Genomic DNA, 17530 nt, shown 5'->3' on the forward strand with positions numbered 1-17530 from the left:
TGAGGCCAAATGTCATTGCAAGCAGGGCAACGAGGTTCCGTCGCTCCTTGGAAGAATCTCACCACACACGGGTTGTGTATTTTTATGCCACAAGTTGGATTCTCACAGATTTGGCCCTGAAATATTAAATTAAAGGAATTGTTTACTTGGTGGTTCGACACAAAAGTATCAAGATCAGTTGAAAAGAGTTTTAGTCGGTGATGTTATTTGTTTGGAGTGTACCTGGAAGACAATGTTGTGACAGATGCGGCACACTTTGACCTGGTCTTGATACATGGTGCGAATGTATTGCTCCATCTCGATGATACATCTGGTGGACAAGCAGTATTCACCCTCTTTCTGCACAGAAAAAAAAGAATCCCCCCCAAAAAGTGTATTTCTATTCTTTAACATGATTAACACAAATGTATTGCAAAGATGAATCAAAAGGCAAAACATGAACTGCAACAAAATGGATGCCTTTAGAAAGGCAACTGCTCACGCAATACCATATTCTGCTATTTAAAAAAAAAACAGTGTAAAGAGCAAGAGTTCCCGTTCGAATAGGTGGATTTCTTACCTCAGTGAGCCAATTGTCTCGCACAAGTCGATTTAGCAGCTGTTCCGTGTCTTTCTTCTTTGTTTTTTTGGTCAGCGTGTTGGCGCAATTGAGTATTTCAGTGGAGTAGGCCGTGCCAGTGTCCGAGTTCAAGACCAGGTCCATCTTAATATGAATAGTGCACACTTGTCAACAAACGCTCATAAGTGGGTTTGTTAATCTTTCTGTTGCTATGGTTAAAATTGGTCAAATGTATTGCAGGAAAATACCCAACGACATTAGTGTACATGACTGAACGCACTATTTTCCGGAAAATCTCCAGTTCATGATCGGCGTAGTCAGATGTCATTCTGGTGACATCCGTTTCAATCATGTTAACCTGGACAGCAATCAAATCATGGTAAATATTAACAATCCAGTAAGATTATGTTATATACAACAACAACAACAACGTTCCCGCTCAAACATCCATGAATTACGGCTTAATTGAGCCTGGGAGCCCCCTGCACTTTTTGTTAGAATTTGAAAACAAATGTCTCTTGTCCAAGATGAAAAGAAAAAAGCCTTTAACATTTTGCAAATCTTAAAAGCTCTTTAATAAACCTGCTTGAATTCAAATCCTTGACATAAAAACTATTTGTCTTTTTATGGGAAACGAATATCAGCTCCAAATATCTGTTGTCGGCCTCCTTGACTGCTAATCATCGGTAAAGGAAAAAAAAAACTTTCAAGATAAATTTGGGGATTCAAAAAGAAAATCAATATTGACCAATGACCTAAAAACTAAAGTCTTGGGTCTATTTTACTGTTTTGAGATGCATGTCCATCCTAAAAGATAAACACAAGTTAGTCACATTTGTTACAAAGGACATGTTAAATTACTAATTGTGTCTGCGGCATTTTTGGACCTTCGAATGAGTCAAGTACCTGTATAACCAAAGCTTCCTTTATGTGAACTCAAATAGACTTCTTACAGCTGCACAGAAACCTTGTATTGCAAAATTTGTAAACATAAACAGGATGATACTGACAGATTGAGCCTGGAACTCATCTAGAGCATTTCTTATGGATGAAGTTACAGTAGTTTGTGATCTGAAAAGCTCTGCTTTATTCACAGATACATTACTCTTACACGAGGTTGGAAAAGATGATAGACAACATTAGGTTGATGCTGCGATAAACATCACTTACCAAAGCATAGTGCTGCACACCACTATTTTCACACATTCCTTTTCTAATCTGCATGAACATGGGCTCCAGATTAGAGTTGATGGTATTGATATAGTCATCAAGGTGGTCTGGGGAGTAAAAAGCTGTAAATGAAGCAAAAACAACATTAAGCTCCACGTGTTATCAACCTTTCGAAATTAAACGTATCCCCATGGTTTGATTTTTCACGGAGGGACACTGATTTTGCTGGATCGTGCAAGCCTCTTTAGATCGGTAGAGAGTTTATAGTAAGAGTAACGTATGGAAAGGTCACCACTGCCATCATGTGTAAGCAAAGTAAATTTGCGCAGTAACTCACTGTTGTGTACATTGCAACAATTGCGATGGAGTTGCTTGGCACGTGGTTCATCAACAATGCCGCTGCGCATCAGCCCCTGCAAGAATCTTCTGTGACTGTCGTCCATCTGGTGGCGCCGCTCTTGAAATTCTAGGGAAAACACTGTCACGTAATTTCGAATCTTTTTGCAGTTACATGTCCAATGATGTTAATTCAAACTAGTTTACAATTCCATCGAGAATTAGTAGCTTTTTTTCCGGTGAAAACGCCAGCTCCATCAAGTAATGTTATTCATGGCACTAGTCGAGTTTTTTAAATGACATTAAAATTCAATTATGTTGCTACAGTCGGCGTTCTCAAAACATTACGTCATTTTTAAGAAGAAAAAAAACATTACCAGATTGAAATCAACTCCTCGACTTCCGCGCTCTTTCGCTCTCAACTTTGACTCCACGGCTGCAGTTGCAACAAATTTCTTAATGACGCCGCCTGCTGTTCCGGAGTAGAATTGTGCAATTCGTCAATGCGGCGCACGCCATTCATTTGCAATGATTTCTGTAGCCTGTATTAAAACCACAAGGTCTACTACGGGAGCCTATTGCTACCACACCAGGAAAAAAAAATCAATATCACGTTCACATTATTTTTTTCTACCAACTGTATCAACAACATTCAAGAACGCCAGAGGCCATCTTCTCTGGTCCCAAACTCATAGAGATGATCTGACGGAAAGTGGAAAAATGTGCTATAGTCTGATGAATCCACATTTCAAATTGTTTTGGGAAATCATGAGCACCATGTTCTCCTGTCTGAAGAGGAAAAGGACCATCTGATTTATCAGCACAAAGTCCGAAAGCCATTAGTTGAGAGAATATGTTGCAGGCACCAGATTAAAAATGAGTTAATCGCAAAAAATAAAAAATAAATAAATAAAAACTTGTTTTACACAATTATCCAACTTCATCGGAATTGGGGTTTGTGGGCTATCTCTGGTCTGTAACTTTGTTGCTCACTGATCAATAGTCCTCCTCTTCTATAATTCCAATGCCCACAGTGTGTTCTCCACCCAAGGTATGTAAATGTATTGCAGTAATTAATTAAATCAAAATGATGGTAATTGTAAATGCTTTAATAGCCTAACAAATTAAATAAGAACCTATAATACAAGGTGTCCAAATCTTTGATTGCAATATAGTCTATTATAAACATTTCAATACAGTTTTCAATGTCACTGACTTTTAACTGCAGCATTTGAACAAATCATCCAATTTCAACAAATCATCCTCAACATTATCCCACAGATTCTCAGTTCAATAGCCTCCAACTGTCCAGGGGTGAATTCTGTCCACCATTGAGAAGTAAAAGTCAGTGATGTCCATTCACCAGTGTAAAAACCCAAAGGCAAAATTCTGATTTAACCTGCTCATATGGATTAAAGTACTCTGATGTGACATAAATCAGAGTAAACAAAATGTCTAAATGGTTGAATAATGTGCACAACTGAAAATTGGTTCAACATGAGCAAGAAATGGCTGAATCGTATAGTATGACACTCGTAATGACACCAGTGAAGCACACACATTTCACCTAAACATGACACACACAGATCGTGGGGGCACATTAAAGTTACCAATCAACCCAATCTGCATTTGGGTTGTGCGGGCACATTGGAACATGTCATCCTCTCTGCATCATTGAATACAGCCCTTACCAACAGCATTCAGCAGCATGACCTACAGCAACAACTGCTCAAAAGAGGCTTGCATTAACTTGAAGAAATAAATTAGCCACATACAGTAAATAAATCATTAGTGTAATCAGAGCGATGCCTTAGTGTTTTATCACATTGTTCATGTTGAGGGAACACTTTTGGTTTGCCTTTCTGTCCATCCATTTTCAATAATGCTTGTCTTGATTAGTGCGCATCTTCATCTGTGTTGCGGGGCAATTGTGCCAATCGAGTGAGTGAGAGGCTTGGTAAAGGCTGGACCGGTTGCCAAGAGACCGTTGAGCAATGTTTGTCTTTCTGAAGATACAATTTCAATTCCAGAAACGATCACGACATGATCTTGATCTTGTTTGTCTGTGTTAAGTTCCTAATTTAATCAATTCAATCAAAGGAAAGAAAACCGTCAGGTTATGGGACAATCATATTGGCATTGCTCCCCCCCCCCTCAGGAAACAGTGAAAGAAGTGATCATTGACCTCTGCTACCCCCCCCCCCCCATAAGGATTGTGGCTTTTTTTTTTTTTGCTTCATTGAAAACAAGTACTGTATAAGCGAATATCCCCGGTAATACTGTCAAATGATATTTTGCACTTTCTTCCAAAAGCATTTACCCACTCACCACTAATCAAGCACCCTACAGTATGTGCAATCACAAGAACTCAAAACATGATTCAACTTCAATAATTTGTCAAGAGACCTCAAAGCATGTACCACTCCTGCGCTTCTGTGATGATCTCCAAGTCTGTGTGCTCCTCTCATGTTGTCAGACTTTAGTTTTCGAGCTAAGATGTCAGAAAAAGGGCCTTCTGGGCTTGCTGGATTTAAATGTGCCCAATGTAGACCCAGGGTGCTCATCTTGTGTCTTCATAGTTTTGGTTGGCAGCAGTTGACTGAGAGAACGCTAAACCTGAGAAGAAATCATGGAGTGAAAATAAGCGTGCCAGCTGTCACTGGTATAAACGTCAGTTAAAATACAGTACAGTACATGTACTTGTCACAAGAAACGCACGGCTGTGGATAGCTATCATGATTCCCATCAGACATCCTACGATAAGTAATACTCGTATATTTTGTACTTAAAAAGGAAGTATTTTAATAGAGCAATCAGGTTCCATGTTATTACGGTACTGTAAAATGACACACACACACACACACACACACACACACACACACACACACACACACACACACACACACACACACACACACACACACACACACGAATATTATGCACCCTCCCAAACAGAAACGACCTTCAAAAGCTGAATTTCTTTTGCCCTCGTGTACTTTGTGCTTCTCCCAATTTGGAGGCATCCATGCTCCAAAATTGGAAGTATTTATCTGCATGGTAATTTGATAGATTGTGTATTTCTCATGCCAGACGCATTTTTGTGTGTGTGTCAAGAGAAGTTCTCTTACCTTGCTCACAGTTTCGGCTGTCAACCCTCAAAAGCCCACAGAAGTCTGTGCTAACATGCTTGAATCAAAGTGCACCTTTTCACAACGCGTAGGTACTGATATAGGTCTATACGTTTTTGTTGGGGGGTTTTTTCCCTCTAAACCAATGTATTAAAAAATGCATTACTCAATAAATTACGGTAGGTAAGAGTTCTGCTTTACATAAGAGGCAGCATAATTTTTTTTTCTTCATTTTTTTAATCTTTTTTTTTAAGCAGTTCTACAGCCAGATTATAAAGTGCAATATTACTCCACTTGACACCGCTAACATAAACATTCAACTTTAGTGACGGCAAAGGAAGGAGATTAATAAAGAGATCCATTGGCCAAAACACAATATGAGTATGTCACATTTTGACCACAAAAATGTCTGTGGAAAACAGTGAATCTCTATAATTTACACAAGAATTAAAACAAGCCCTCGTGTTTTCCTGCATAAAATTCTAATGAGATCACTGTTGGCGTACCTTGTGTTCTAGTGGGTGGTAGGAAACTGTTCATGTGTGTGGAAGGACTGTTGCAACTTCTCCTCTTTCGCCCTTCTGCTGTGGCAAAGCTGTGCAGTAACAAAACGGCAATCAATATATTTCTTATATTCTCCTGTTCACCCACGAGTCTTGGGCTTGCGCAGTTTTCATTTGCACGCATTCTCTTGTCCAGAATGCTGACACATCCACGATGCTTACTCAGGGAATACAAGCAAAAACACAGAGCAGGTGCAATTCTTTTGAATTCTGAGGTTGGCTGCAAATTATAGGGCATCAAGTTTGACTGAAACTTCTGAATGACACTGAAATGCATTTCGTAAATTTTAGCAGATGCTAAATGTGAAAAAGCCTTACGTAGCGGATGTGTCATCCGCCACGTGAGAAGTGCACCCCACTGCGGCTAATACAATGACACTTTGAAGGAAACCATGTGGGTTTTTTTCCCTCGGAAATATATCCAATAAAATCAATTTGCACCTGAATGCATGTTTGGTGGTCCATCAATAAAAACTGTCTTGTCATTCTACAGATCAATGGAGCACAAACTTCCTTGTGCCACGGACCAGACGAGTCACATTCTCACACATACATAATTTGATGACCGGCACACAGTTATAACAACAAAAGATAAGACACACAAATTCATTCGAATTGGGTTTGCATATGTACCTTGAATGATAACTGGCACTTCACAAGAACACTTAACTTGCTATACCATTTTAAGCACTTAAAAGAGAAAAAGTGGAAATATCGACGGCAGAATGTGAGCAAGGCCCTTATTTGACGGGGAACCCCCACAGTGTAGGGTTGCTTCAGAGTGCATCTCTGGCATGAAGGTGTGCCAATGACAGACTTAGATGGATGGGAGAATTCGGGCAGCCATAACAGTGCTTACTTTTCCCTCTTACGCACATGGGAGAATATGGCCCGCAGTGGCTTTTATTACGAGTCACTAGCTCACCGTTCTCTTTTCCATGAAGCCGGTCAGGAATTCATCTATGTCAGTGCGTCCCTCTAAAAAGTTTTCAGCGGTCGCTTCAGAGTCCTCCTCAGCTTGATGAGCTGCAACCTTTAACCGAGCCTGAAGAGAACTCAGACTACAGCTCTGTAATGGGGGAAAGAAATTAAATTAGCTTCCTTCATTTGTACAAATACTGGAAGTGATTTTTCTCTCAAATTCATGCTCTTTAGTTGATGCAAAACATTTATATTCAAAGTCTTCGATGGTTCCGTAAACTGTCACATTATTGTAACACATTTAAAAAGCAGGACATAGTGGCATATATTAAAAAACTCACATTTTGTTAAAAATGTGCAAAAGTACAGGGAGGTGGGGGAACTCTGACTATGATTGCCTTAGGCATCCAAATGACGAGCCAAAGTGTGCTCATTCGCGGCTTGTGCATTGATGACGGAAAGTGAACAAAAATTGGCCGCCGACAATTCATACGTACAGTAGGTTTGAGGTAATACACTTCGCTTGGGCAGGGATATTCTCATTCAATCATCGGGGTTCTTTTTCCTCATTCAGTTATTTAGTGATTGGTGAGATGGACAGCAAAAACATTGGACAACGCCACGTCTCCAAATGACGTGTTGTCAAACATATATCTGCCAATTATTTAACTGGTTCAGGTAATGGATGGATGGATATTTTTGCTTGTTTTGACATGTCTTTTTTTTTAACTATATTGAACAACGCAGATGTAACAGGCTAGTGTTTCACTATACTGTACTTGTCACCATGCTAATAAACAAGCCACAACAGTAACCATCTGCAGGGATGTAATGTTAGGAATATACATTAACATTAATACTACTGTAAAGATGCTACGTTAGTGGGCGGCTTCTGTAGAGAGCATCGTCCGTGTGACAATTATTACATGACGTGGGGTGCATGTTAATCTGAATTGCTCCATACTTGCACCATTTTCTGTGTTGTTTTGACACAGTTTTCTTCCATGCTCTGTCAGCCACGTGCCAAATTCACTTAAATTCACTTTCCTCAAATGAAATGAATATAAAAATGCAAAACACCAATACAGCTCAGATTAAATTTTTTTGATTCGCTGTATACATTTGCTGAGCGCTGAGAGGGTGAGAGCAGTGTGCAATTATGTAAGCCTGGGAACCTCACCTCATTAAATGTCCAGCAGTCTGTGTTTTAGGTATTCTATTCTAAAAATATTTTCAATTAAAACTTGTAGATATTTTTTTGTAGTGACAATAGCACACTGGACATACATTTAATTAATGTCTATGGTTTAAGTTTAATTTATTTTACATCAAACTGGCTTTGCTTGATTCAATCTAAACCCATGTTGCAATGTAGCGAAAGTCACACAATGAGGTTTACCTCACTCAGATCATGTTGTCTCTGCATCTTTGTCTCAAAGGCAAACTTCAGTTGAGTCAACTGTTCAAACTGAACACACGAGAGGGAATGTGATAGAAAACATAAACAATTGGAGCATTTTGAGTTAATCTATTTGGAATAATAATATCAAACCTTGTAGATAATTTCTTGTCTTTTCCCTTCCAGCTGTGGTTCCATCTGCAGATTTCTTTCTGGGAAAAAATGAGATACACAGGTTTTCCCCAAGTGATCTGAGCTTCTCTAACCAGCCTGGCTGAGCAGATAAAGTCCAAAGTTGGAAGAGGAACATACTTGCCATATCCACAATGTTAGTGACCAGTTCCTCTTTATCACTTGTGACTTGTTGGAGCTGTGGCAGCGTCATGAAGAATCTCAGTAAAACATCCTCATTTTCTGACATGTCAGATAGTTGAGTTGGACTGGGGCAAGGCGCAGCAAAGACAACAAAAGAAAAAGAATATATTCTTCAATTTCGCTCACACAAACGTACTTGAATAATGTCTTAACTCTTGAGGATAAATTACTTCAAGTCAGAGAGTTCAGGAAAAGACTCGGGAATCTCAGGCATCTTATACATATGTCCATTTAGGCCAGCCTGAAAAGACAAATGATGAGAATGGATGAGAATGCAAATACTTAAGTGAAAGCCAACCTCTAAAAAAAGTCACTCAAAAATGTTATCAATGATCCAGCTCTACTGCTAGATTGTGCACAGCAATTTCCAGACTATAACTTGCTACGTTTTTCACATACTTTTGAACCATGCAACACAGACAAAGGTGTGGCTAATTTGGGGATTTTTAGGGGCTAAATTAATTACAATTTTATTTACAACCTTCTCTCGGTGAAACCGAAGCAAACTACCCTAAATCCCAAGAAGTGCTTTCAAACAGGAGAACAAATGAACATCTTGAGGCATTCTTCATCAATTTACCTGTACGTCTCCAACGGGTACGGGCAATGGCAGGTCAGTAATGAGACCATAAGGTGTTGGACCTCGAGGGGACCCATGGACAGCATCAACTGCAGGATGAAGCACCGGTCCAACTCCAGAGGGAGCCGGTGCTAGAGGTGGCGTCTGACTTTGCCCAACATGTCGAGAACCAAAGTGGTAACCCTGAGTCGGGTAAGGAGGGATACTGGATGGCTTGTACATACTGCTGTTGGTTAGATCAAATACCAATATGTTACTCACATTATTTTCATCTAAAAATATATAGTTTACTTAAGTTGTCTATACAAACTATTATCTTCATTTGTATCTCAATTAATGCAACCGTTTACTTGTACACATGCATTATACATACTGTATAAACCCAAGCCTGCGTTGAAACAATCTGTGCGACAAAGTCTTTTCGACTTCAATGTTGGCAAACGAGAATTTGAAAGCATACTTTCTTTTAAGTTAACAGGCTTTTGGAATCAGTAGGCCATATGTGTTTCTGAGAAATGGCAGGTTATCATAACTATAGCATGATGAAGCCTCTCACCTGACCGTTTGGAATTTATTGGTCAGGGAAATGTGCTAAGCTAGTTACTTATCATCCTTAAATCCCCTATGCCACTGAGAGGCGAACAAATGTGACTGTTGGCGACAGTAGCAAAATGTGTGTTTGTGTTATTGTGTGTTCGCGTTGGAGTTTGTCAGGGTCCGTTCGAGGTTTTAGTGATTTTGCTCAAAATTTCTAAAACTACAATACGTTAGGGAGACCTCAAAGTCATATGCATTGTGTACATTTGCTTTTCATTCTGTATAAAAGCTGCAGTGATTTTTTTTTTTTTTTTAATACGTGGTGCATAGATATAAAACCAACTCACTATGGAAAGCCAGACGTGCCAGTGGACATCAGGGCGGGAGGGCTCTTCCAGAACTCATCCAGCAGACTTTGAATTACCTTACCCAGGTCTGAATGCATGCCAAACTACAACAAAAAGGATGTTAAGAACTGTATGATGAACTAATGCCATCCATTATCTCTGTCCTGAGACGTCAGCTTCACGTTTCTGATAGCATCCCATCTGTTGCTGTATTGGTCATTTGGGTAGTAATAGTTTTCTTACTACAGTGTAGCAAGAAAACTACAATGTGTCGCCTAGAAGTAATGTCAGCTGACAGCGCCTTTTTTGCTACTCTTTTCTTTTGTCAACTCATGCTGCAATGCTAGTGAACGAACGTGTGGTCTTCTTTTGTAGTCCACATATGAACAGTTGCAGGGCCAGCCCGTGCTCTGCGGAAATGACACCTTGGGGAATGATGGACTGACAATAGACGGACTGTCAAGACTGTTTAATTTTACTGACAGAAGCGCTGTTTAAATAACATAACGGACTGCTCTACTTACGATTAGAGTTTGGTTCGGTTTGAAAAAATGACGGACTGACAATGATGGACGGGTGATTGATGATGAATGACAAACTGGCAAAACTTTGTAAATTGCCCGCCTCTGTGAGTTTCCGAATGGCCAGAGTGAATGAAGGAGTGTATGCTCGTCATCTGATTATGAACAGTGTGCATGATTTCGCAGCTGCGGTGTAAGTGTTTTGGGGCCACATATAAAATCTTGTTTCGGGCCACCAAAATCATAGGGTCAGCCCCTGAACAAGTGGGTGCTGTAATGCCAGGCTTAATAAGTTGCAGCTTGAATCAATGGCAATCATTTCGGTGGATTTCTCTTTCACTCCATGTAAAACTAAGGCCAAACAAAAAAGATAGTGTGTTTCAGGTAACATGAAATTTAAGCATGTAGCAAGTAGGTAGGACAACGTTTATCTTTTTTTTTTTTCATCAAAAATTTAAACAAAATAACCATAAAACATAAAACTTTCTGACTGTTTCAGAACTCAAAACCTGTTAGTATCGCTTTGGCACACGAGACACAACTTGCTGGTAACAAGGAGAATTATTTCAGCTTTGCCACTTTGCCATATCATCAATGTCATAGAATTCACCGTTGGCACATTGACACTGCTATTTTCACGTGGTTAATACTAGGCCCGTGGTGTTCATCAAATAGTTCGCTGAATTTTTTCGATACATCAATGGATGCTATTTTCTTTACATTACAGTGCGAGCATGCGACTGTAACACAGAAAACGTGGTTTAAACTGTCCTCGGAGATCGCGGCCACTGCCATGATTCAATGTTGTTGACAGACGACAGGGCAAACGACGCACGCGCTCAACGTGAATATCGCGAGAGTTTGCACCGATGTAAACCCTCTACGCAAAAATGTAGAGGGTTGTTTGAGAAAAAAAAAAAAACTTTACAGTCGGCATTTTCGACGTATAAATTCTCGGTCAGTCGCGTTACCGGAAACACACTATTTTTTTTTTTCTCCGCCGAAGCGATTGTTGTGCCATTTTGGCAATATCTCGGCAATGACGCTTTGTGACCTTTAAAATTAAGAAGACTTTTGAAAAACAGTCTTTTTCAGCCAATAGCGATGATAATTATGTGATCCACCCCAATTTCTGATCATGTGCTCAGATCGGGACAACTATAACTCTACTTCTTATACTATTGCAGTTTTAATAGGGATCAAATTCAGAGCTAAATCCCTTCACGATAGTTTTACCATTTGCAAATGTCCCAGCAATACTTACATTAGTGATGAGGGGGCTTATACTTACATTAGTGATGAGGGGGCTTGTGATCAAAGTGCCATTATTGCTGTCGACAAGATGGTGACCAACAGGAGGGTAGATGCTAACCACTGGCTTCTCTTGAGGGAACTGAGGTGGCAGAAGACTGGAGGCAAAGAGTGTGACAGTCTCAGTTTGACCCTTGATTAAACTTTATAGACCTCTCTCTAAATTAGACATCAATACTATAATAAGCTATTACAATAGTTTATATGTGAACAGTGTTTGAGGTAACGTCTGTCACAAGCATTCTAGCATGACTACATTGGTGACTGATACTAATGAGGCCGAACCAAACAATTAGCCTGTGAAAGAACAAGACTTGTCTCTCAAGTTGTTCCATTTGTTCACAGACTTTTTCTGTATTTCATGTACAAAAAAATCAATGCAAGAGGTAATGTGCTGTCTATGGAATTTCAAAACTGTTTGAAGTGTTAAATATTATCATCAATCGAGCCTCTTACCGAGACCTCGGCAAACTACGTCCCGCAGGCCGAATCCGGCCCGTTGGTCTTTTTAATTCGGCCCGCCGAAGGTTGGTACAGTACACAATTTAAGGTTCGATGTAAATGATTGCATTCATTTCATTTGGACTTGTAATGACAGACATTTCAACGCCAGGTGGCGCAGTTACTTGAAGTTGCAGAGCACAGAGAGGGAGGGGGAGACGATATGGAAGACCGCAGTAGTAGCGCTCACTCAAGTAACTCCGCTCACTCAAGTAACTCCGCTCGATACGACGGAATAAGTGTGTCCGCGCCGCTATTTTCAATCATTGGATCCAAAACGACGACATGCAAGTGACTCTTTATTGCAGTGAGTTTTACTGGAATTGCGAACATTTTTACATCCTGTAGATCATGGCATCCAAACGAAGGGGAACAGTAATGGCCGCGGAAGAGAAAGTGAAGTGTATCTAATTAAACGAAGCGGGTTACAAAGTTCGAAACATTCAGGAGACGCTTGTAGTATGAAAGACTCAAATCTACGAGACTTTGAAAAACGAGGAAGCGATTCTTGCTCAGTCCGATTCTGTGTGTTTCCATGCTCAGAGTGAATTGCATGCGGCTCAACGGACAGTCGAGTAAATAAACATTTCATGGAATGGTTTGACTGTTATTGTGCTAAAAACTTTCCGCAAACTGGACCGCTAATAAGAGAGCAATCGAGTTCAATAGCGCTATGGGCATCGAAGACTTCGAAGCGTCCCGTGGCTGGGTTCAAAAGTTCGTTGCACGAGATCAGCTGAGCAACGCTGTCTTGTATGGTGATCGAGGGGAGGTCTAGTTTGAGACAGTGAGTGAGTGGAAAGAAAGCCACCAGGTCTTTTACTCGTCTCATTTTGTAACAAATAGTCCTAACTTTGTTATATTTTGTCATATACGTGTACTGTATGCTGCAGTTTTTGGGCAATATATAGTTGCACTTTGTTGCTTGTGTTGTCACACTTGTATGTTGTTAACATACTTGGACGTTCATCCAGGACATATACCACAGTTGTTTCACTGTTCTCATTAAAAAAAAAGTATGGTAATACTTTAATGCTTTTGTTCTGTTGATGTTTGGTATGGACTGTCAACGTGCAGTTTTTTTTAATATGTACCGTATCTTGTGCTGACCCGGTCCACCTGTCAAATTTAGAAATCAATGTGGCGCCCGAGCCAAAAAGTTTGCCCACCCCTGGGCTAGATTGATCTCTACTGAACAAGAAAAAAAAACAAAACACTGAAACATGCTTGCTTGTATTTTTTCTACATTGTTTGGCAGTTGGGACAAAAAATGTGAGTTATGTTACATTATTACTGGCATACAAAGACATTGTGCTATCTTCATGGGAAAGTTAAAATCAGAAAGTGTTGTAGTGTTCATCTTACTGAAAAAGAGTTACAAATTACAATTGAGTTACAATTAGAATTGTTTTGCACAATTTCACTGAAGAAATCATTTTTCTGTAAAATAACTGCACTTTCATTATCTAACAATAATATATACTCTTATCTGCTTCTGTAAACAATGTCATGAACTCATTTCAACGTAGAAAAAAAATTTAAATCGGGAGTAGATTTCTAACTTTTTGCCCGGCCCTCCACAATATTTTCTGCTTCTCATTTGGCCCCCTCCCGGGAAAATAATTGCCCACCCCTGCTCTTACCTCTACGGACCTCTAAACTACTAGGCCAGTATTAGACATAGAAAAACTCCCTTTTCTAATTCGTGTGGCCTATTTAGTTTATATGCCTGTGAAACCATGCTTAAGTCTACAACTAAGTCTGCAAATGTGAACTCACATGTTAACAGTGAGGGTGGAGTTGTTGACTGTAAACGGAATCCTGTATTCCACATCCTTCTGGATTTCTGCAATGCTGTTGAGAGACAAAAATCCAGTCAAGTTGAGAGCTGTCAAGGTGTAGGTATTTGCAGGGGCAATTTTGACAAGATTTCCTGAAAATTACAGGCTGTCAATGGGGAATCTTGTTTGAATGTCCACTTTGACATGAGTACAGTACACCGCAGCAAGAATTTGGAAAATTTGATGAAATTCTAGCATTGCCATGTGTTTTTCTTGATGGAAACAAACAACAAAACATGTTTTTTAAGGGCCATTTCAATTGGGGGGCGGGGAGACAACAACTTTAAACTCGAGGTACCACTGTACATCGTAAATGTTCAAGTAAATATTCAGCATAATTCTGGTCCTATAGTACATGAGCCAAAGTGGCTTCTGAAACTAACTGAAAATCAGAAGGATGGATCTCAAACTCTGCTCCTTGAGGGTCGGCATCGAGCGTCTTTTGGGTTTTTCCCTCCTCTGACACATCTGATTCAAATGCTCAGCTCATCGACAAGGTTTGCAAGAACCTCAAAACGATCCTGATCATTTGAATCAGCTTCAACCAAAATGGAAACCAAACCACCGAATTCACGCTGCTGTGAGCGCGCACTTTGACCAGAAATCAGTATCGATCACATCTGCTCAGTAAACAACGCCGGATTATTAGAAACATGACTAGAAAAGAAAACACACACTCCAAAATACACTTTTGTAAAACACTCGTGACATGCAGTGATATCGCAAGACGTGACAGACTAGCGACAACTCGTGTTAACTCTAAAGATAGCCATGGCCAATTCGCCATAGTCACCGTTGACAACTGGATTAGCAAACCCACTGAGCTACCAGGAAGTATTAGCACCAAGACAAACTGCCAAACGTTCGCGTAACAACAGATGATTTGCACCTGTCCTAACATCACTTCGAATTAATCTTTAATCAGAAGTAAACAATGCTAGGTAGTTCCTCTCCTGTAATTAAATGTTCACTTGGTGACTATTGCAGTTTAGTCACGTGTATTCTGTGAAGCTACAAAGTTAGCATGTCATTGTGATTAAAATAACTCAACACATACAACTTGTACAATGAAAGGATGAGAGTTTTCAGCAACCAACTTGTCCGGGTTACAATTAACGTTACCTGGGATGAGCAGCTTTCAGAGACTCAATCTGTCGCTGTCTTTGTTGTTGCAGACTGTTGAGTGGCGTGTGAGGTCCAGAACCCTTTGAGATGGGGAAAAGCCAATTCATTCTTTCAAAACCAAATAAGATTTAACTTGGTAATAGAATGCAAACGTCCGATGTAAACTCAAGCGAAACGGCTGAACTGCGAGCGCTAAATGGAGCTTCGTGTAGCTAACCCCATTAGCTAGTAAATAACGTTGTCAAACCGTTTTTGTCCACACACGCGTTAGGAGCAACGCTACAGAATCAGACAGCACGCGGTGTTGTGCCTGATTAAATGTATTCGATCGGGTGTTCCCCCTTAATCATTTTCCCCGTTGAGGAGTGAAATGAACGTCACCGGTACGTGAGCTAATTGAGGCTAAAGGAAAACAACACCGACGCTTAAGCAACTTCTTTACGTGGTTTGTCACAGCAAATCAGTGAAGATGTAACTTCCCGTTTGTCCTTTCAAAATACAACGAACATAAAGAAAACCATTCGTTAATTAATTTTCATTATTTTATTTTATTTTTCTAATATCTGATGTGTATTGGGTTTTCTACATCACATATACTTGCACGCCACATAAACACACATTACAGAGCAAAATAGAGTATATCTTTCTGCTTTATTTTTTCGGAAGAAGCCTTCCCTAACTAAATGCGTCTAGTATAAATCATGTGCGATGTGGACAAAAGTGAACATCCCTATACTATCGCAAATTATCTAACACCAATACATATTTTAATTTTTAAATATATGAATTGAAAGGGAGATTTGGAAATAGAAATATCCTAAGGTCATGCTTTTATTTATTTATTTATTAATAACAATCTGAAAAATATCATAGTCATACATGACTTTAGCCAGGATGACCAAAATAAAGGGCTGGAGTTGGCATGCTTTTATAACCATTCTTTTGTATTTTTATCGAAATAAACTCTACTGGCTATCCCTGATTTATCAATTTAGGTTTCAGATTAAAAGGTGCTTTGGACCCGGTGCTGTTGACACGCCCCCCCCCCCCCCCCCCCCCCCCCCCCCCACACACACACACACACACAGTCGATCGATATGTGCTGTGCGCTTTTACAACCACTAGATGTCAGTAATGCCTAACGCATGGAGTTCAATGCAGCCACGGCGTTGTAGTTTTAAAAAACGGAAATCGAGAGGAACTGACTCGGGGCTTCGTTTTGATACCTTGCTAAATAGACACTGTACTTTCCTAAACTTTAAAGGAAGCACCCCTTCATCTCTTTTGACCGATGGCTTGGTAGTTGGTACGCAAAGGTTGTTTTAAAGGTTAAGAGCACCTTATGAGATATCCACCCCCCAGAGCGTTGTGTCACGTGCTCAAAACGAAGCTGCTGATTGGGCAAAGAGAAGATCTGAGTTCTGCTATCGATTGCTCATCCTCAAGTACCCGGACCTTATCACACGAACTGAATTTGCGCATTAAAAATTGGAATTTTTCCTTGTAAACTGAATGTGAAAAGTAAAACAAACTGAATCTCTGTGGAAAAGATTTTAATTTGTATTTGCAAAACTGAATGTGAAAAAAATATATACAGAATTGAATTTTCAGTGAGGGATTGAAATTAAAACTGCACATTTCAAATTCAGTTCTTCAGAGTCATGGTTCAAATTAAATAATGCAAACTCCATGCATCCATTTTCTGGTCCGCTTTATCCTCACAAGGGTTGCAGGGCGTGTCTTTGGACAGTAGTCGGGGGACACCCTGAACCGGTTGCCAGCCAATCATAGGGCACACAGAGACAGAGGGCTGCTCAACAAAATTGCGGGCCGGTCTCTTGGGAAACAGAAATAAAACAAACCGCCGTTGACAACTAAATTACGGCACATCATCACACATCGGCCACAAAAAAAAAATACTGATCGTGATCTTGTCAACACAGTCGGTTGCAGTTTATATTTCTGGTCAAATATGTTATGAACATCAATGTTGGAGGCAATGGTAAGTTATTTTATTTAGACTGACACACGAATAAGGCTAAAACTATACATCCCATTTAAATGCGAACTGAAGTGGGCTGCTTTGAGAGTTTAAAACGAGCCCCCTCCCGGACACTCTGATCCGTAACACAATATACAGAGTCATCAATATACAGAGTCAATATATAGAGTCATCAATCTTTGAATAAACGTGAGACAATTGAGTATTTTCATGACAGTATCTTAATAACCACTCTGTCCATATCCCTTCCCTCCATGCTCCAAGTGGGAGCAAAGAACGATCATCAAAACTATACATCCCATTTAAATGCGAAC

At 39.9% G+C, this 17530-nt stretch overlaps 2 protein-coding genes across 5 annotated transcripts in view; both read right to left on the reverse strand.

Moving 5' to 3' along the window:
* Positions 1–2588, reverse strand: part of nsmce1 (NSE1 component of SMC5/6 complex) — a 3374-nt gene extending 786 nt beyond the window's left edge. Inside the window, exons 1-7 of one of the 3 annotated variants that reach the window (XM_019876746.1) lie at positions 2443–2588; positions 2067–2195; positions 1730–1851; positions 840–917; positions 560–703; positions 223–339; positions 1–116 (exon numbers count right to left, since the gene is read on the reverse strand). In XM_019876746.1, coding sequence (XP_019732305.1) covers positions 1–116; positions 223–339; positions 560–703; positions 840–917; positions 1730–1851; positions 2067–2172 — 683 coding nt within the window. In that variant the 5' untranslated portion in view covers positions 2173–2195; positions 2443–2588. The other 2 variants (XM_019876747.1, XM_019876748.1) reach the window with 2 other exon arrangements.
* Positions 2589–3153: 565 nt separating this feature from the next.
* Positions 3154–15676, reverse strand: vps37a (VPS37A subunit of ESCRT-I). 2 transcript variants are annotated; one of them, XM_019876745.1, is made up of 12 exons: positions 15212–15676; positions 14028–14102; positions 11728–11845; positions 9916–10019; positions 9032–9254; positions 8622–8692; positions 8389–8516; positions 8230–8288; positions 8077–8145; positions 6682–6825; positions 5700–5788; positions 3154–4681 (listed from the first exon to the last, which is right to left on the reverse strand). In XM_019876745.1, exons 1-11 carry the CDS (start codon positions 15319–15321, stop codon positions 5708–5710), a joined length of 1182 nt encoding a protein of 393 aa, XP_019732304.1. In that variant the 5' UTR covers positions 15322–15676; the 3' UTR covers positions 3154–4681; positions 5700–5707. The 2 variants fall into 2 exon arrangements, with proteins under 2 accessions (XP_019732304.1, XP_019732303.1); XM_019876744.1 differs by having other exon boundaries at positions 9032–9257.
* Between the last annotated feature and the right edge of the window lie 1854 nt (positions 15677–17530).

Source organism: Hippocampus comes, unplaced genomic scaffold, assembly GCF_001891065.2.
Source record: "Hippocampus comes isolate QL1 unplaced genomic scaffold, H_comes_QL1_v1.1 scaffold51, whole genome shotgun sequence".
Lineage (NCBI taxonomy): Eukaryota > Metazoa > Chordata > Actinopteri > Syngnathiformes > Syngnathidae > Hippocampus > Hippocampus comes.

Bases quoted from the DNA above. Each gene is read 5' to 3' on its own strand.
- vps37a (XM_019876744.1), bottom strand. From the start codon at position 15,321: ATGAATTGGCTTTTCCCCATCTCAAAGGGTTCTGGACCTCACACGCCA. The intron at 14,103-15,211 runs GTAACGTTAATT...GTCTCTCAACAG, and splicing joins CTGAAAGCTGCTCATCCCAG to CATTGCAGAAATCCAGAAGG. The intron at 8,517-8,621 runs GTAATTTATCCT...GCCTTGCCCCAG, and splicing joins CCTGAACTCTCTGACTTGAA to TCCAACTCAACTATCTGACA.